Below are 21,803 nucleotides of genomic sequence, written 5' to 3' on the forward strand. Positions count from 1 at the left end.
AAATATATTTTTAATAAAATTTATAAAAATATATATTTTTAAAAATGACCATTTTTAGATAACTATAACTATATATATATATATATATATATATATATATATAGTTATCTAAAATATATTGATTACATATTATATATTAAATATTAAAACACATTATATTAAAATATTAAAAATGCATCTATATAACTAAAAAACTGACTATATATAGACAATGTTTTATAGATTTATATATATAAAATTATATAAAAACAAGTCATTTTTAAAAAATATATTGTGAATACACAGTATTTTTTAATTAGATCGATCTTTTTTAACACAAAGTTATCTAGAAATTAATAATGTTATTTTTAAAAAAAATATTGTGATATATATATATATATATATATATATATAATATTAATATTAATATATAGTATACATATAACTATTGAAATGTTATTTTTATTTTTTTTCTCTATAGAGGTCATGATGATGATAAAAAAGCATATTTAAGTAGAAATTTAAGTAGAATTCATTTTGTAAATTTTTACTGCGTATAATATACATATATATATACTTTCATATATATATATATATATATATATATATATATATATCTTATATTATATATATATATATATATATATATATATACATAATAAATCTATAAAATTATAACAATAAATTATTACTAATATAATATTTTTATTTTAATAAAAATATAAAATAGAATTATTTTTAAAAAGTACACACACACACACACACACACACACAAACAATGAAACAATGACAATTTAATGAATTATTCCTTTCAGTTAGTCTTTTTTTTAATCAGTGCAAATCACTTGAACTATTCATTTGGGAATCAGTCTGTCAGCTCCAAGTGATTCTAGATTCATCAACTCTCTCGCACAATGATCCAACCATAGCTGTTGTCAAGTTAGCAACTCACTGACTCCGTCTCCCGCTCATGTCTAAATCAAAACGAGTCAAGAACGGTTGAGTAATAACATCCTTGGAGCTCGAGTGCTTAAGGAATTGACATGTCGAAACGGCTCCAAAGATCCTCAAATTGAACTCTGATTGGAAAGAACACCAGCACAGAATTGAACCAATAACTACCAGCATCTTTCACCGAAATCAATTTGACACAAAGTCAAACTCCTTTCCCTCTGATGCCTTATGAATTTCCTTCAGGTATTCTCCAGGGCGATTCGACCTCAAACGTTCACACAATACAAAGAGAATCACAGCCAAGTCACAAACCGATATATTGCACTGATCTCCAAACTCAAAACTACGGTAAGAAATCCTGCACTTGGTCAAAAAGTGCAACTTTTTTAAGCTCTTTCCAAATCTTCATTTCCCTCTCTAAATCCGTAGCTGCACTTGACTACCTTCGTAAAAGTTTCTACAGCGAAGGACAAAGCGAAACCCATCTGGACGTGTTATACTTCACAGAAGAGTTAAAAACGAAGCTAAATTAAAAGAAAAAAGTTATCACCCACGAGCAGGAGGATCGCTCTTCAGCTCAAGTTGTTCGTGCAGGTACGTCTCAGATGTTGCCCGCTTTAAGTGCCCTATCCGCTGTGGCCAAGCGCGCTAACTAATTGGCCACATCACTAATGCGTGCTATCACCGCTGTCATACACCTGTGACCAATGGGACTTTATCTGAAGTGTAGCGCAAGGGATTCTCCACCACACTGCAGAGAAACTCCACGGCTCATTAGTACCCTGAATGCGGCTATGGTGACAGGTTTAGGTTTGCCACCGTGTGTCACCTTTTCAGTGCGTGTGCAGCCATTAGCGGCCTTGGTTGAGCGATCTGTCATGGCTAAAGTTGTCCCACGTGCTGCTTTTCCCCATTTGCACCCCCCTCCTCGCTCGGCGGTAAAAGATGGGATTGCTTACTCTGCACATTGAGCCAGGCTGTACGGGACACGATGGCACGGCTGCTCACGGACCGGCCCACTTGGCACTCATAGGGGCCGTCGTCTTCCAAACTCACGTTGAAAATTTGAAGATGGTATTGGCCTGTTGAAGAAAGCAGACGAAGCAGAAATTATGAAGAGGAAAGAAGAGAGAAACGTGATCTTATTGTTCACACGGACAATGAGCGGAAGACTTGACAGTGTTGAATGGATATTCAAGGTTACGACAACTTAAACTTTGCTTTTAGCATATGTAATGCTGTTGAGTGGTATAGAAAATCAATTGAACTTGTCATTCGGTTGGGAGAACTAATGAATTTAGTGTAATGTACTTGGAAAATTTGAATTTTAATTCAACACATTATTCCTAAAGAAAAAAAGCATAACACATTCTTGTGATATTACTGACAAGATTCAATGAAGAAAGTTCTCCCAAATGTATGTTTGTAACTTCATTTTGTCTGGTTAAAGGAGAAGTCCACAAAAATTCACATATAATGTACTCACCCCCTTGTCATCCAAGATGGTCATGTCTTTCTTTTTCAGTCGTAAAGAAATTATGTTTTTTGAGGAAAACATTTCAGCATTTTTCTCTATATAATGGACTGATATGGTGCCCCGAGTTTGAACTTCCAAAATGCAGTTTCAAACGATCCCAAATGTGGTTGTAAACGATCCCAGTCGAGGAAGAAGGGTCTTATCTAGCGAAACGATCTGTTATTTTTATTAAAAAAATAAAATTTAAATACTTTTTAATCTCAAACGCTCGTCTTGTCTTGCTCTGCCTGAACTGTGTATTCTGGCTTAAACTGCATTTTGGAAGTTCACATTTGGGGCACCATAGCAGTCCATTATATGGAGAAAAACACTGAAATGTTTTCCTCAAAAAACATAATTTCTTTACGACTGAAGAAAAAAAGACATGAACATTTTCGATGACACAGGGGCGAGTACATTATATGTAAATCTTTGTTTTGAAAGTGGACTTCTCCTTTAAACCTTTAAAGGGGTCATCGGATGCAAAATTCACTTTTACATGTTGTTTGAACAAGTGTGTTAGTGTGTACACAACCACCTTATAATGATAAAAATCCACCCAGTGCTTTTTTTTTAAATCCCCAATAACAACAATCACTTTCTCAAATCAGGCTGTTCTGAGATTCCTGGCAGAATGACGTAGTTCTGCACAGGCCCCTCCCACGATTGTTGATTGACATGACCGTCTTACCTTAGACCCGCTCTGAGTGAGCTGTGAACTGTCCGCCATTGTTTCAACACTGGAGCAGGGGTAGACAAGAATGTCTCCGATTAAGTGATTTAGGTGTTTTGTTGCTGGATGTAATAATGAATATAGTAATCGTCATTTATTCCCGACAACTGAGCCGCTGAAGAGGCAGAGGATTAATGTACTTTTGTTTTTTGAAGGGAATGCTCCAGCCAATCTACCTAAATGCATCTATGTTCATGCAAATCATTCATGATGCAGCTTCACCTACAGAAGAAGTGCGTATAAGGTTTTTTTTTATGAATCTTTGCAAAACACCATATATTGTGTCCTAATAATGTGCTAGTTAGCAAATTCCACGGCTGAAGTTTACAGTCTCTCGAACTGCTTGTCACCTCATGGAAGAGAGGGGCGGGGTGAGCAGAGCTCATTACCATTTAAAGAGACGCACCGAAACAGCTTGCCATGAACAGAGCTGTTTTTGACAATGTAAAAAGTGTGTTGCTTTAAACAACCATTGATCAAAAACACAGTAAAAAGAGTAATATTGTAAAATATTAAAATCTAAAGGGATCGTTCACCCAAAAATGCAAATTACCCTATGATTTACTCATCGTCAAGCTATCCTAGGTGTATTTGACTTTCTTCTTTTTATGAAGAATGGATGTACTTTATTCTGCTTCAAAATCTCAACACCTATTCACTGCCATTATAAAGCTTGGAAGAGCCAGGACTTTTTAAAATATAACCCAGATTTTATTTGTCTGAAAGAAGAAAGTCATATACTGTACACCTAGGATGGCTTGAGGGTCAGTTAATCAGGAGGTAACTTCCATTTTTGGGTGAATTTCCCCTTTTGTTTGTGCAGACTGTGATACTTTTTTTTTTAGAATTCTTTGATTAATAGAACGTTCAAATGAAAAACCTTCATTTTATATATGAAATAGATTTATTTTAGTCTCTTCTGTCACTTTTGGTTAATTGGATGCATCCTCGCTAAATCAAAGCATTAATTTCTTTTGCACCACAGAGTTACAATGTAAGTGCATTACTATAAACGCATTTTGTCTTGTTTTAACAAACTGACAAACTAAGTTTATTTAAGCCAGAATATTCTTTGATCGTACGCTCTGATGTTTTGGGTTTTTAAAAGCATATTTGAAGAGTTCCCACCATTAACACACATTTTTGAAGATGTTCAAATGCTTTTTGAAAACCACTTTTAATTAGCCAGAAACAAATCAAGAGTAAAGAAATTAGAATTGTCAAATGGCAGTGCAAAATCTGTAGGCAATCTCAAATTAACGGCCCCAATTAGCGACAAACGCTGCGGAGAGAGGAACGTGATTCATTCTATTTGATGCAGGCCTTCAACATCGTTCCTTTGTGTGCGAGATTCTTGTTATTTACTAGCAGAATATCATGCCACCAAGGGGTTGTTTGTTCAACTACCATTCTGCCAGGATTAATGGCTGCTCGGGCGAAGTTTATGCAAGCTGTTCCAGCTTTGAACATTTTTCTTTTCCCCTTTTTTCCTTTTCTCCTCCCCTCTGAAGAAAACTAACATGCAGAAAATAGTATCCTGATATGACAACTTCCACAGCTGAAAAAAGGAGGTGTCAGCCAGGATGGCAGGATAATTAATACCAACCAGCAGCAATTTTCAGATCTATGTGATCATAGAAGGAAAGGAAACCACTTTCAAATCATTAATGATTTTCCACTCTCTTGAAATTGCACTCGGTACACGCTGCCGCGGTGTTGCGGTTCAGGGTGTTTGCGAGCACTTGTTTGAAGAAGTCCAATAATTACGCCTCTGACAACCGATATGAAACGCCGATGGGGACTCTGGCCCGTTCTCTCACTCATTTCCTTCTGCAAAGCATCAGAGTGTGTGCACGCACCTACGGCTTGTTGTGCCGCTTGCGAGAACTCGTGTGGATGCACGTCTGCGTATCAGCAGATTAAGTTTGACAGGGTTAACATTAAAGATGCTTTCAGCATGTCTTTTTATGATATCATTTGTCCCTTACATGGCACTCTTTATCCGTGCGGTAGCATTCAATAGCATAAGCATTTTCTTGCGTTTGGCACAAACCGCCTCTCTATCGCAATGCCGGATAGCAGCTTTTGTCCTCCACAAAGGGAGCAGATGCTCAGGACTTGTTTAGCATTGTCTTTTAATTGGCTTTTTTTCTATACACAATGCAGGCTGGCCAAGCAGCGTAGGTTATTCAGTGCCTCAGCCCACTACACAATAATCTCAATTTACTCTCAATGGACATTTAAAATAGGAGTAGTTCAGAGCTGATTTTAACTTTGTTTATTTATTTATTTACATGGAAGGAAATTGGGGGTGGTACTAAAGTCCTCTCACTCAAAAAGAAAGGGAAAAAAAAGCTAATTTCTTAAATCTGTCTCCGGTGCTTAAATTAGAAGTCCTTTGATAGCATCTCGCTAAGCTGTTTTTAAGAGAGCTGAGCGCATTTTGATGAGGAAGGCTGCCTCTAAACTAGGAATTGAGACTGAGGCATCTATAGCCATTTGCAGATTATGAGCAAAACATTTTATAATGATTCATGCTAATAATCTTTCACGCAGAAATACTATTTTATACGATTTATCATTTCCTAAACACTCCAGTGCGTTTACACAAGACAACAAAATATTAATGGTAATCTCACAAAATGTGTCAAGAACATTCTGGGTCACCAAATCAAAAGAAAAAACATTATATATATATAAAGATGTCAGTAATCTACCTCCTTTTTTTTAATAATAGCATTTTTTCCCCTCCTTAGATTTTAGGGTAAAATATGACTTTGGCAAGTTTTGTGAAACATAAATAAATAAAATAATAAATAAATTCCTGGTTGAATGAGTGAGGGAGTGAGTATATAAATAAATAAATAAATATTTGCTGTGCATTGAGATTATGTATAAAACATTTTCTAATGATTAATACTAATAATTTTTTACGTTGAAATAATAAAAATTTTCCCAATTTATCATTTCCCAAACACTAAAAATGTTTTTATATTTATATTTTATTATATTTAAAAAAAAAGAACTAAAATAAATAAAATGTTAAAAATAAATATAAACTTATATCTAAAATATTTTCTACCCCCCATTTTTTATTTTATATATATATATATATATATATATATATATATATATATACACACACACATATATACATATATGGGGCTGTTAAACGATTAATCGCAAATAAAAGTTTGTGTTTACCTAATATATGTGTGTGTATATTTATTATGTGTGTATAAAAACAAACACACATGCATGTATATATTTAAGAAAAATATGTTTTATATACAAAATATGTATATGTACATATTTACATTACATATTTTTACATATAAAATATGTATATAAACTACCGTTCAAAAGTTTGGGGTCAGTAAGACTTGTAATAGTCTTTAAAGAAGTCTCTTATGCTCATCAAGGCTGCATTTATTTGATTAAAAATATAGAAAAAAAACAGTAATATTGCAAAATGTTTTTACAATATAAAATAATGTTTTTTATTTTAACATACTTTAAAATAGAATTTATTCCTGTGATGAAAAGCTGAAATTTTATCCAGTCTTAAGTGTCACATGATCCTTCAGAAATCATTCTAATATGCGGATTTATTATTAGAATGATCAATGTTGGATAATATCAACAGTTGTGCTGCCAAATATTTTTTGGAACCTGTGATTTTTTTTTTCAGGATTCTTTCATGAATAACAAGTTTAAAAAGTACAGTGTTTATTCAAAATACAAATATTTTATAACAATGTAAATTATTTATTATGAACTTTTAATAAACTTTTAATTATTAACTTAATACATCCTTGGTGAATAAAAGTATTAATTTCTTAAAAAAAAAAAAAAAAAGAAACAATAAAAATGTACTGTCCCCAAACTTTTGAACGGTAGTGTATATATATATATATATATATATATATATATATATATATATATTTTTTTTTTTTTTTTTTTTTTTTCATTTACGTATATGTGTGTATTTATATATACATAATTAATATACACAGTACACACACATATTTTATTTTGCATGTTGTTTGACAGCCCTAATATATTTTTTAATAATAGCAATACACTGTTTATCTTTCCCCGTATCCCCATATTCTGTCCCCCACTCACTCTTAGATTTTAGGGTAAAATATAACTTCAAGTTTTGTGAAATTTACTAACTAAATAAATAAATATATGAATGAATTAATTTAAAAAAACTAACAAATAAACAAACAATTAATTCTTTACTTTCTCAAATTAAGTCAAGCTTATGAATTGTACTGTAGCATTTTCCCCTCAATGTGTTTGGAGAAGGGTTTCACATTCTCGTGCTCTTTGGGGACGGTTGCTCGCTCACGCACATCTAACAACATGTCAGCAAACATTTCAGCAACTCGTAGACGTTTGTTTTTAATCACCGCATGTCATTCTTTCCATCCCTCCGAGTTCTCACCTTTCTGTTGGTCTCCTGTCATGCTGTAGCGTGGGTAGCCAGGCAGCGATCTCTGAGGTCCCAGGAGCAGCCCATCTTTAACCCACTGCACGGCCCCCGAGGCCCTCAGCACTTCACACTTCAGCAGAGATGTGGCCCCCGCCCTGACCGTCACATTACGTGGTTCTGTCTTGAACGCCTGCTGCCCACACACACCTACAAAAAGAGGAAGACAACAGAAGGAAATGGGAGAGCTGATGCGAGTCAAGGTTAGGATGGGGAAATCTTTCATTAGCAACACAAGCTTCTATTGCTGAAGGCTGCAAACATATTTGGAGAGACTAACTAACTAAAAGTAGAAGTGCTACTAACTTTACAGCACCCTTTTCATTAGACAGAGAGCTTTCCACGGCTATGTTGCTGTTTTTAATGTCACATTGACAAAGTAGATGCCATTTTTTATTCCACTGAGCTGGTCCTCTCTCTCAAATGTACGCTAGAAAGTCTGATACATATAATGAACTGGTTTGATCCTATATGTAGCGATGAAATGACTGAATTATTTCAGTGCATCAGTTCATCTAATCGGTTCTTTCTCTCATGTATACGTAGCACTGGATAATCTGATTCATTCTAGTGAATTCGTTGATTCAGACAAAAATGACTGACTGAATCAAGTCCATGCATGTTTTTAAAGTTAAAATAATGAGCCAGCACATCATAAAACCACCTTCCAAACAGTGTTTTTGCCTCAGTCTAAACCACTGTGGAAAGATGGAAAGCCAATAGTAACTATTATTTATATTTTAGAGCTGTTGGAATGGATTTCCCAGAAAACAGCATAGTTTTGTCGTTCGTGTTTATGTCATATCCATATATAAAGGAAACCAGATCTGGCTCATCCACTTTTTTCTTTAACACAGAAGTAAGCCTGTGGGCGAGACTTCCTGTTCATTATCCACTATAGGGAAATAATGAGAAGAATAACAACATGAAGTAAATGGTAAAACTGTTTGCACTACAAACCAGTGTGCTCATAATTAAGATAATACATTAAAATAATGTGATTAAGATATACCAATTGCAATATCAAGGAGCAAAACAAGCTATTTTGTACAGCTAAAAATAGCTGGATGTGGATAAGACCCGTAAAATTTACAAATTTTGTGAATAAAATTTATAAAATATAATTGTCCTCTTACGGGAAAAATAATGTGGATACTATACGCAGTAGATTCTTGAAGACACAACAGGTGAACTTCAAAACAAAAAGTTTCCAAGCAAAAAAGAAACGTAAAGCACCCATAATAAAATACGAATCAACATAGTTTGCATATAACCATTACACATTTGTTATGCAATGACTAGGTTCAAAAAGCAATGTTTATGTTGCCAATCTCTACAACTAAAAATATTTCTACTTGGCTAGAACTAGCCTTCTTCCACCATTTTTGATAAAAAAATATCAAGCGATCATTGCGTCATCGCTGCCAAACGTTTGCGATGTCATTTTAAAACCGATTTCAACAACTCAAGTAAGTGTTATTTATATCCACATTTTCCTTCAACGTGAAAGTAAGCCTACGGGCGAGCGACTTCCCATTCATTAGCTGCTATATGGAAATAACGAGAAGAATGACAATGTAAAGTAAACAGTAAAATTTTTTGCACTACAAACCAGTGTGTTCATAATTAAGATACTCCAATTTGCAATATCAAGCAGCAAAACCAGCTGTTTTGTACAGCTAAAAATAGCTGGATGTGGAAGAGAACAGAAGCCAGACCCATAAAATTTACAAATGGCCGCGTCCGCTCTTACGGGAAAAAATTATAGGCCTAGTGCTTTATACAGCTTGTTTCAAAGCAGATTTACAGGGATAAACAGGAAAATCATAATTTAATGACGCAAACTTAAAACAAAAACAGGTCAACGCAACACTACTTACCTACTCTTAAGACATATTATCTGGATATCTTTCTTTTTTTCGTTATTAGTAGAGTTTGGTGCTGTTAGTGACAATCGCACTTATCCATAAAACTATGATTTATAAACAAGAGATTCATCCATGCAGAAGCACAACTCATGTAATTACCAAAACAATGATTCTATGCAAGTACCTTGTAGTTTTGCGCATCAGCCATCACATAGTGTAGCTTAAATAACTAATTATTACATTAAAAACTTCAAGGGGTCATCGGATGCTAAGTTCACTTTTTCATGTTGCTTGAACATTAATGTGTGTTGGCAGTGTATAAACAAATCTACCCTATAATGATAAAAATCCATGCAGTGGTTTTTAATTAATCTGTAAAAATAATATCCCCTTTTTCAAATCGAGCCGTTCTCAGATGCCTGTTGGTGTGGCGTCACACCCACAGAGGCCGCTCCCACAATAGTTGATTGACATGAGCGTTTTACCTCAGACCAGCTGTCACAGTCCAGTAACTTTCCTTGTTTCGATGCCGAAGCAGGGATGTAAGTTAGACAAGAATATCTCCGATTGAGGTGTTGTGTTGCTGGATATAATAATGAACATAGAGCTCGTCATTTACTCACGACATCTGAGCCATTGAGGATGCAGTACATTACATTTGTTTGTGAATGGAATGCACCTCCCGATCTACATATATCCATCTATGTTCGCGTGAATCATTCGTGATCCAGCTTCACTTACAGCAGAAGTGTGTATAAGCGTTTTTTTATGAATCTTTGCAATCGCAAAGATTATTTCGCAATGTCTATTTACACTAGGTGCAAACAGCCTGCCTTGTTGGCAGAGACCATTTATACTAACTCTGATTGGAGTAGTCAACACTATAAAAGATGGCTGTCAAACACCACCAGTGGTGTAGATGGTAAAGCACATGCTGTAGTCTTTTTGACGCAACCAAACCTAGTTCAAATCCGCATTTTGCCGAAATTACTATGTCTCATTTAATTTCATATCACATCGAAAAGGCATTTATTTTCAATGAAAATGAAGGAAAAATTCTAAAAGATGAAAATAAAGTATCGGGTATGGTTAGGGCAGGTGTAGGAAGAGCTTTATTGTCCCAATAATGTGGCATCCATTTAATGATTTGAATTAAAATTATAATTCACACTCAATACATTATTACAGCATACTGTTTTGTAATGTACTACAACACCAAGGTGCAGATAATTGCCACGATTTGCAAGTAGTAGTCCTGCTATTTTATCATAGTGTAAATAGCATCTAATTGCTTTTTACATTTTAGTATATTTACATGTATGATGATGTCATCATATCCATGATCACCACAATTAAAATAATTTAAAAATATGCATGCAAAACTGGCTTGAATTACTAGAGCAATTCAAATCTTATGATTTCAGGGCCAGGAATAATTCAGATTGAGTTAACAGCTCTCATTATCCAAGTGGGATCCAAACAGAGCTCAGACATTTCTCTTCTTTAATTATTCTCTGCCATTGTGCCGAAGGTCAACCACTGTGGTAAGAGATTTTTTTTTCCTCTCTGAATGTTTGAAATGGCAAAGATAATTAAATGTCCTTCAAGCTCTCATCTTTTAAAAACTTTATGTGGCCTGGTGGTTATCATATGTATTCTCGAGCTGTGGTGCTCGCGCAGACGAAGTGAGTTCAATCCCTGCACACAATATGGTTAAACAGTTTAATGGTTCTTTCTCTCGTAAACTGAAAAATTAAATTTGCTCAAGTGAATCAGGTCATTCAGATGATTAATGTACATTTCTGAAAGTAATAAGTCCATGATTTATTTTTATTTTTCGGTTAAAATGTGGTAGTGACCTTTACCCCCAAAATGCCATAAAAATACAATTTTCATTAAAAATCCTACTGTTATTTTAGTATATATCACACATTTTTTCTAAATAGTCCACAATTTCCTAGCTGGTTTATGAAAATGTGAACAATAAGCAACATAATAAGACTTCAGAATGGTATAATGCTTTCGTAAATTATTTTCAGATTTTTATTTGAAACATCCATCATTCATATATTTCACCAATAGTCAAGTCATATTTCTGTGGCTGTATGTTCTAAAAGTTTTAAAGTAAATTTAAAAGTGAATTTCAGTTGTTACTAAACACTGAAATACAATTAGGCATATTAGCTGTCATTTCTCTTCATTAAGATAACAACTTTTGTATAATGAGACACATTTAACCTCTTTTTTCTTTTATAACCAATGTCCAAAACTCACACAGAAAAGGTAGATGAGAGTAAAAAATAACTTTAGCAAATAAATAAAATGGATTTCGCTCAATAGTTCTGCATTAGATTATAATTTTGTTTAGCATAAATTATTTTAATGCTTTACATAAGATTGTCACATATGGATGCCGACGACACGATTTCCCCACTGAAGGAAAATGTGCCTCCCACCATGATGTTGTACTTAAGCATTGCTGTGCTGTTCCTCATCTCTGTGTATGTTTTATTGACGACAGATTGGAGCCAATTCAGCTCTGCAAATGAGTCAATAAAGTAATTACAGAGAATTAAATCTCTCCTCAGTGAGAAGGAGAGCAGGGAAAATGAAGGTATGAAGAGATCTCAAATCCCCTTGCTGTTTTCTCAGCTGTCAATACACCTACGGCTAATATCCACCCAGAAGAATGATGACTGGGCTACAAAAAGACACCTATTTCCTCACCACTTGGGCTGTGGCATTATGATTTGTGTGACACCCATCTGCTGATCATTCTTTCCAATGGAGTCGGCTTGTACCTGTCATAAACATGATTTAACGGGACATAACACTGACGATGACTCTCCGACGACCCCGTTGTGTAACATCAGGAATGCAATTGTGGAAACTCTGTGTGGGAGATCCTACCTAATTAAAAGAATGTGACATTCAATAGCGGTTTGAGATTTAAAGGCACAGTGCAACCCAAAAATTTGATGTTTTTTTCACCACTATTAGTAAAAAAACAACTTGTTGGGACAGCTCTCCCAAAAAATGAAAATTCTGGCATCATTTAGTCACCTCATTAAAAATCTGTATGTCTTTATTTGTCATAAAAGAATATATTTAAAGCAAATGGACTCCAAAGAACATTGGACTCCACTGAAGCTATCCTATGGTTTTTATAAGACTCAGATATCCACCTTCTTCTTTAATGCGGAAGTAAGCATATGGGTGAGACTTCTGGTTCATTATCCGCTATAGGGAAATAACGAGAAGAATCACAACGTGCAGTAAACGGTAAAACTGATCTGAGGTAAGACGCTCATGTTAATCAACTATCACGGGAACGGCCTCTGTTGGTGTGACGTCACAGATGGCTCGATTTGAAAAAGGGGATATTATTTTTACAGATTAATTAAAAACCACTGCATGGATTTTTATCATTATGGGGTAGATTTTTAGTGGACGATTTTGAAGTTGGAGGAGAAAATGAGATTTTTCGACCTACCTTACATTTTTAAGTACACAGATGAAGAACTAACTGTGCGTGAGCTTTCCAACATGATTACGTAATGCGCAAAGTCATAGACGTGCACTGCATTATGAGCATTTGTGGTTAAAAATTATATACATTTTATGTTTTTTAGAAAGTGACAGATCGTTTCGGTAGATAAGACCGTTATTCCTATGCTGGGATAGTGTAGAGCCCTTTGAAGCTGCATTGAAACTGCAATTTGGACCTTCAACCCACTGATCCCCACTGAAGTCCACTATAAGGAGAAACATCCTGGAATGTTTTCCTCAAAAACCTTAAAGGAGAAGACCACTTCCAGAACAAAAATTTACAGATAATGTACTCACCCCCTTGTCATCCACGATGTTCATGTCGTTTTTCTTCAGCCATAAAGAAATTATGTTTTTTGAGTTAAACATTTCAGGATTTTTCTCCATATAATGGAGTTCTATGGTGCCCCGAGTTTGAACTTCCAAAATGCAGTTTAAATGCGGCTTCAAATGATCCCAAATGCGGTTGCAAATGATCCCAGCCGAGGAAGAAGAGTCTTATCTAGTGAAACAATAGATTATTAATCTTAATCGGTTTTCATCTCAAACACTCGTCTTGTCTTGCTCTCCCTGAACTCCGTGTATTCTGGTTCAAGACAGTTAGGGTATGTCGAAAATCTCCAATTGTATTTTCTCCCTCAACTTCAAAAATCATTTCAAAATCATCCTACATCGCTGCAGAAGTACCGATCCAATCTTTGCAAAGTAAACATGCAAAGAAGATTAAACACCCTCAACAAAAAAAGGTAAAACAGCGATATAAGATGATTTTGAAGTTGAGGAAGAACATACCCTAACTGTCATGAACCGGAAAAAACAGAGTTCAGGCAGAGCAAGACAAGACAAGACGAGTGTCTGACATTAAAAAGTATATAGATTGTATCATTTTTATGAAAACCGCATTTACAGCCACATTTGGGATCGTTTGAAGCCACATTTAAACTGCATTTTGGAAGTTCAAAATTGGGGCACCATACCAGTCCATTATATGGAGAAAAATCCTAAAATGTTTTCCTCAAAAAACATAATTTCTTTATGGCTGAAGAAAGAAAGACATGAACATCTTGTCCATTTGTATTCTGGAAGTGAACTAATCCTTTAACAGTGTAAAATGAATTATTATGAAAACTCCTTTTTGGAACCTTAATTTTTAAGGGTGAATGGTGGAGTTTTGTTGGCCTTTACCGTTCAGTGAAACATTTCCATTGCATACAAGGTTCTGAACGGTGGAAAAAGGTTCAGAATAGTAAAATGTTTTTCAAACAAACAAACAAATGCTCCTTTCAAACACTGTTTACTGAAAGGTTCTTTGTGGAACCCAAAATGGTTCTATAGCATTGTTGCTTTATTCATTTTTAAGTTGGTGTTTTTGTTGCCTTTTTTGTAACGTGACAACAGATGTATGACAAGAGTGGCCTTCATTTTTGGATGAGCTCTTCCTTTAATCTGATACACACTAGCTAGCAGGCGTTTGCTCTTTTTTGTGAGCCCTAGACGTACTCGGTATGAAGTCGGCATTAGACTTTTATCAAGCTCCTCTGATCCGATCGTGGCTTCAGCCAGCCTTCAAAGACCTCTTAGAGACCATGATTACTCGGACACTCTTTAGTGTGAAAAAGCAAATGTAGCGCACACAAAAGGGTCAGCTATTTTAGGACGCATTTTCTTGAAAGGCCGCTCCCGAGAGCACGGCCGAGACTTTTCAAACCCCGGCACCTCTTTTGAGCCAACGACAAATATCCAGTGCATCTGGGCACACTCGACTGCTCTCAGAAGCCCAAACGACAGAAGCTGCAACTTCACATCAAGGCTGCATCAGTCACCTCACGTCAAACTTGAAGGGCACGATTGGACACAAGCGACAAGCCGAAAAACACATTAGCATAATGTTTACATAAATGAATACGTAAACACAGCGGCAAGATAATCAGCATGGCACATTTAAATGCTGCAGCCAGCCGTACTTGCGCGCTCCCTTCCCTTCAGCTGCCTGAGAAGCGGCGATAGGAGAGGAAAGACATGTCAAACACGCACCCCGGTCTGATTCCGACGCCTGATGCCGCGCGTTGACGTCTTATTTGAACAAGATAATGACATGGGATTAAGCTGCAGCGTAGAATCTGACTTTTAGTCTATAGCGGGTGACGCCAAACTACAGCTCCGGAACAGAAAGTATCAACGCTAATGCGATGTACAACAATGCATTATTCTGCTCCTTTTGTAGTCTAAATAAACACAACTCTGAGATTTTAATCACAACCCGCGTGCGTTCCATTCAAGGACTCAAAGGAGAAGGAATTTCAAAGTCTGGATCAAAGAAAAAAACATTTTTTCTTTGATTCAGCAGGGAACGGTCGCTTTAGATTGGCGGTTGACTCATTGCTACAAAGTTATGCATAAACGAAAATGCACGAGGTGCTTCAACACAACAATTTGAATACTCACGGCCTTGATTGGTCAGATCAGTGATTCGCAAAAATGCGCACCGGAGATTTCTTTTCCTACATGTTACATTCAGACATAATTAAAGCACAAGCAATGTCTCATATTTCACATACTGCAATCTCATGCAATCACCTTCCCTATAAAGCGTGTTGTGCATTGCATAATGTATGAAAAGGTTGCAATTACAAGCAAATAATTGGATTTCTAATTATATTTACAAAGGAAACACTGACACCTTTTTATAAACGGCGTGTTTGTGGTTTTCAATACGCAGAGGTGCTTTCAGCAGGTTTCAGCTGTGAAACCAAGCACGATGCAAAGTTTTTAGCGACAAGCAATTTGTCATTTACACATACTACATGTGTTAACCGCTGGGAGACACAACAATCAAGGCCTCTTATAAGTTGTGATGTGGAATTTCGAACCAATAGGATTCAGTGGGCAGGGCACAATTATTTATCATTAGTGTTTGTATATAGCAATTATATAAAATTTGTAATTATATACAAACAATTATTTTAGAATAATTGAAATACTATTCAATTTTTTTTAAGAATTTTTATTTTTATATAGTTTTTTATAGTTTTTATTAGAAAAATGTTATGTATAAATTTATTATATATACACATAATGTTTTTCTATATATAATATATTTATGCATGTGGGTGTATTTATATTTAAAAACTTTTATTTTGGATGCGATTAATCGCGATTATTCATTGCCCAGCACTATTTTTTTTTTTTTTAATTTCATGTTAAATAATGATTTTTATTTATTATTTTATTTTATTTTATTTTATTTTACCACATCAAGTAAATGAGAAATTCTGCCTTGACAACTAAAATAAGTTATTATCCAACCATTATCCAGTAGTTTTAGCTTTAGTTAACTGGCACTGTTTAAAAGTATTTAATAAAATATTTTCATGGAGTCTAGGCACTATTTTTAATGTCCATTAGGTTGAGAAGATGCATTTGTGGTGTTTATTTGATTATTTGTATATTTTTCTCTAATATATATTCTCTAATATATGTAATATATTATGTCTTTCTTCTATTATTGCATTTTGTTGTATAGATTTTACTTTTATTTTATTTATTTTTTTATTTATATTGCACAGTGCGTTATAAACAGTGTTTCATAAATTCATTCTGGTTTGATTTTTAATTTGAAACCTATTTTAATTATTTTTTATTAATTTATTACATTTTAACTGAAATTAATACCTTTATTAATAAAAATCTAGTTTAATAATTAACTGAACATTTTCTATTTTTTCTACTCTATCACAGGAAGCCTTTATTTATCCTTTTAGTAAAATTACTATTAATTATTATAATACACAAGATGCAGCTATACACACACAGATGCAAAAATGATTGACTTTAACGATAAAAAACTGTAAAAAATGCTACAGTAAAAACCTATTAATTAGTTGACGGTGAGTTCCCTTACTACATACAGTAAAAAGATGCAGTGGACATTGCAATTTTACAGTAAAATACAGTTTTGGGAAGTAAAAATAAATGTATAATTTACACTGAGGAAAAAAAAAAAAACATTTAAATTCCCAGAATTTTCATTGAAATAACTATGTTTCTTATCAATTTTTTATGCCAGTTATGTTAATTAGGGTTGTATGTTACATCTAAGGCTGTTAAATAATGTTTATTGCATTATTTTAGCATCATGTGTGTTAGTTACCATGATTGTGCACCCTCCATATATATTAATATATTAGTATTTTCTTTCTTCGGTGGTTCATCATGTGACTTTCTTATTACAACCTGCTTTTGGTGGTTATCAGTGTATTACAATGGTACAAAACAGATTTTAGTACTTCAACAGGTTGTTATATTAGCATTATATTAATTAATAAAATACATTTTTTAAATGTAAATGTAAATTCTGTTTTTTACCGTACATTTTACAGGCCTTTTTTTCCCTTTTTTTTTCTTTTTACAGTGCTTTGCACATAAACGCAGACATACAGACTACCACAGCGGTTCGTCTACACAGGCAGCGAGCATGTTCCACACAAAGCAGATTATTTCCTTTGGTGCCATGCAACAACATATGCTACCATCCAGTCCAAATTGAGCCTTGGCATACAGTAACCAATTTCATCTCCACTAAACTTGATTGTTGGAGCCTGCTAATATACAGGCAGCACAGTTATTATGAGATAAAAGCTCACAGCGAGATGGTGAAGAGAAGAGGGAGAAAGGCCTGGGATTCTGTGTCAAACGCTTCTCAGACCAAAGAGGATGAAGGCAGGTCGGCGCTCCACGAGGCGTCACGTGGCGTTAAGACGCGCAAATTGTATATATGGAGGCAGAACGGGAAAATGCAACAAGCAATCATTACAGTAAATTGCCTCGGCCATTCTTTCTATTCAGATGCAGTTTTGTCAAGCAGAGCAGAACCGGAGAGGGAGCATTTACCGCATGTAGCTGTGAGAGTGGAAGATGTGAACATTTGCTCGTGGGCCAAATTGGCTAGATATACATTTTGTGTGACACGCAGAATCTACTCAAGGACTGTATTTTATAAGCCACCTCTTGTATAACAAAAAATACTTGTGATTTACCAGAGCTTCAATGGCCATGACCAGCTCAGCACACAATGCTTGGAAATGTGTAAAAGCAATGGCAGTGTTATAAAATAAAGATTCCTTATATGGCTACTCACCAAAAAATTATTCCTTGAACATATTAATATTAATCTGTGGTTCAATTATTTTATTTTCAATACTATGGCCCTTTTTTTTAATCTTGTTTTGCCTTATTTGGTCATTTTCCTGTCCTTGTTTAGTTTAACTGATTATCCCATGCACCTATGTTTCCCTAATTACCCTGTGTATTTAAGTTCCAGGTTGTTAATTCCTCCACGGGTCTACTCGTTGTTTATGTGTGTCTGCTCAAGCCTCTGTTTGGATTATCCCTTGTGTTTACGTATTAAGAGACGACTGACCTTTATTAATGCATCCAGCGCATTTTACAACAGTGTATTGTGACATGTATAATCTTACCTGTATATTATTAAAGTATGCGCTAAGTATATATATGCTTAAATTCAAGTAATTTCATAATTTATATTGTAATTTATATTGTAATTTTATATATTCAAGTAATTAAAAATATGCTAAAAAATTCATTTATTTTATAATTTTTACATTTTAAAAACAATAAGGGTTAACTAAAGAGTACAATCATTATATATACACTACCGTTCAAAAGTTTGGGGTCAGTAAGACTTGTAATAGTCTTTAAAGAAGTCTCTTATGCTCATCAAGGCTGCATTTATTTGATTAAAAATATAGAAAAAAACAGTAATATTGCAAAATGTTTTTACAATATAAAATAATGTTTTTTATTTTAACATACTTTAAAATAGAATTTATTCCTGTGATGAAAAGCTGAATTTTTATCAGCTGTTACTCCAGTCTTAAGTGTCACATGATCCTTCAGAAATCATTCTAATATGCGGATTTATTATTAGAATGATCAATGTTGGATAATATCAACAGTTGTGCTGCCAAATATTTTTTGGAACCTGTGATTTTTTTTTTTTCAGGATTCTTTCATGAATAACAAGTTTAAAAAGTACAGTGTTTATTCAAAATATAAATATTTTATAACAATGTAAATTATTTATTATTAACTTTTAATAAACTTTTAATTATTAACTTAATACATCCTTGGTGAATAAAAGTATTAATTTCTTAAAAAAACAAAAACAAATAAAAAAGAAACAATAAAAATGTACTGACCCCAAACTTTTGAACGGTAGTGTATATATATATATATATATATATATATATATATATATATATATATATATATATATACTTGTTTTATTGAAGCTAACGGCAACATCTCTCTTATTCTTTTACTTTAATTTGATAATACTAAAATAACATTATATAATGTACAAAATTGAAATGACAAAAACACAATAAAATTAATAAAATGTTAAAATTAAAAATAAAACAAAATATAAAAATAAAAATGTATCCAAAATATTATTAAAAACTATAATAGCACATCAGTGATCAATACTAAAATACCACTGTTACAGAAAGTCTGTAATAAAATAGTGATTTTATTAGGAGACATATTTTATGTCTCCTAAAGGCAAAATAAAAAGTGAACCTGCAGCAACATGTTTACAACTTCCAAAAAATCTTAAGAAATAAAAAAAAAAAAAAGAAAATAAAAGAATTTGAGTACTGGCAGATGAGTGGCAAATCAAAAATCACTGCAAAAATCTAGTAGGAAAAATAGATGCTATAACATGCATTTCAATGGCATTTATGGCAGTTTGTTTGAAAAGTTACCATTTGTGTATTTCTATAGTTTCGTTTGCATTTCTTCATTTAGCTAAACGTCTTTTTTTGTACGTGCACCTCTGTAAGATGCTGATGCTTTGATGAAGCATTATATTTATTCATTTAATATGGCACCTTTGGCAGATAATTGTACTGGCGTGTGAAAACTGTTGCAAATGGCAAAGCCGTGGACACTGTAATTGGTATAATGACTCATGGGTTTCATTACACAGTTTAGATTAAACACCTTAGTGTAATTATAGTGTAAATGCATCCATTTAATGAATACAAAATACTTGCGTTTGGCCTTTGCGTTTCAAAGCGTACCTCGTAACTCCATCCGAAGAAAAACCCAGGCACTCGAGAGGATGAACGAAAACCAGAAACCCATCTCTTCCAATCACAAAACAAATCTGTGAAAATAAAATCAAAAGGTGCATATGTGAAGACACGCACGCATGCACTTAAGAATATCTAGGATGTTACAATGGCTCGTCTTGATTTTTTTTTCCTTTTTTACCTTCACAGTCCATTGAAGCACTCGCTTTGAATAAGTTTTGAGAGAGAACCTCAGGAACACTTCAAAGCGAAGCCCACGGAGTGTTTCTATACTGCACGGAAAGAGTTCTCTCGGGTTCACGGCCATTACGCCACGCTTTAGCCTGCTCCAGTACTCCCTATCTCTCTCTCAAAGCCAATAGCGCTTGCATTTCAAGTCAGGTTGCAATCTCTTTAAATTACCAAGCACACTGGAACAAATAATAGTGATTTACTTAATTAAAAACTAAACATTTTCCCATCTAAATAAACAAAAGAAATTGAAAGCGCTGGCTCCTTGAGGCATCTCCCTCGGTCCATTAGTTGCAGTCCAATGGGCTTTGATAGGAATTAACTCACACTCAATTATACTCTGTGCCCGCAAACAGTCCCAGACGCCAAAGCGTGAATGCGCCGACTGCAATCTCCGTGAATGGATGGAGGGCTTTCGGTCGGAGCGTACGCACGCTGTATTTAGGCGTTCTTTAAACATATCCCTTCATTTTCTCTGTCTGTCTTCTTTTTCATCGCACTCGCCCAGAGAGGTTTTCAGCCTTTCATCGGGACTGGGGCACAAGCTTCTGGCATTCCTATGAAAAAACTCTTGTTATTTTGCATGGGGCCACTTTTATGTTTTATGTTTTATGTTTTATTCTCCTTGGGACTTTGGGAAAAGCATTTTTACATATTCCTGAGAACTATTAGTTCTCTATTAGTCCTTTTCTGGGTTGATGAGGTACGTATTGCATTGTGTCAGCTCAAGCTAAATTGATCCTTTCAATTTACGTCAAAATATATAAATGCCTTTAGAAAGGTAGCTTAGTTTTGCAGTTTAATTTAATATTTCAATGCTCAAGGTTATAAAAAATACAAGGTGCTCCTTATAAAGAGGATTCACGATTATCCATCTTTCAAGATATGTTATCATGACAACTTCATTAAATATTTCATTGTCTTTTAAAATATTTTAATAGTACACTGTCCGTTAAAATTGAAAAAAGAAAAGTGTAATTAATTTGCCTATTCAGAAAGGATGCATTAAATTGATGAAAAGTGACAGTGAATACATTTATAATGTTGCAAATATTTCTATTTAAAATAAATGATGTTCTTTTGAACTTTCTATTAATCTAAAATCCTGGGAGAAAAATTAGCATGATTTCCATAAGAATATTAAACTGTTGTTTCAGTTTCGTGAGCACAAAATGAGCATGTAAAAAAAAAAAAGTAAATTAGTAAATACATTTAAAATATTTCTGAAGGTTTTTAAGTTAATTAAATGTAAAAATAATAAAGTTAATATAATAATAATAATAATAATAATAGCAATAACAGTTAATACTACTACTACTAACAATAAAAGATCATAATAATAAAAGTTAATATAGTAATA

General features: G+C 34.0%; 1 protein-coding gene across 6 annotated transcripts in view; it reads right to left on the bottom strand.

The window, feature by feature from the left end:
• The window catches only part of nphs1 (NPHS1 adhesion molecule, nephrin), a 219,763-nt gene that overhangs the window by 72,335 nt on the left and 125,625 nt on the right, over positions 1-21,803 (bottom strand). For all 6 annotated transcript variants that reach the window (XM_051128921.1, XM_051128920.1, XM_051128922.1 and 3 more), the window contains 3 exons: positions 20,201-20,286; positions 7,636-7,830; positions 1,893-2,015 (listed from right to left, as the gene is read on the bottom strand). In XM_051128921.1, coding sequence (XP_050984878.1) covers positions 1,893-2,015; positions 7,636-7,830; positions 20,201-20,264 — 382 coding nt within the window. In that variant the 5' untranslated portion in view covers positions 20,265-20,286. The remainder of the gene's footprint in view (positions 1-1,892; positions 2,016-7,635; positions 7,831-20,200; positions 20,287-21,803) is intronic.

The sequence above is a fragment of the Labeo rohita genome, chromosome 15 (assembly GCF_022985175.1).
Source record: "Labeo rohita strain BAU-BD-2019 chromosome 15, IGBB_LRoh.1.0, whole genome shotgun sequence".
Classification (NCBI taxonomy): Eukaryota; Metazoa; Chordata; class Actinopteri; order Cypriniformes; family Cyprinidae; genus Labeo; species Labeo rohita.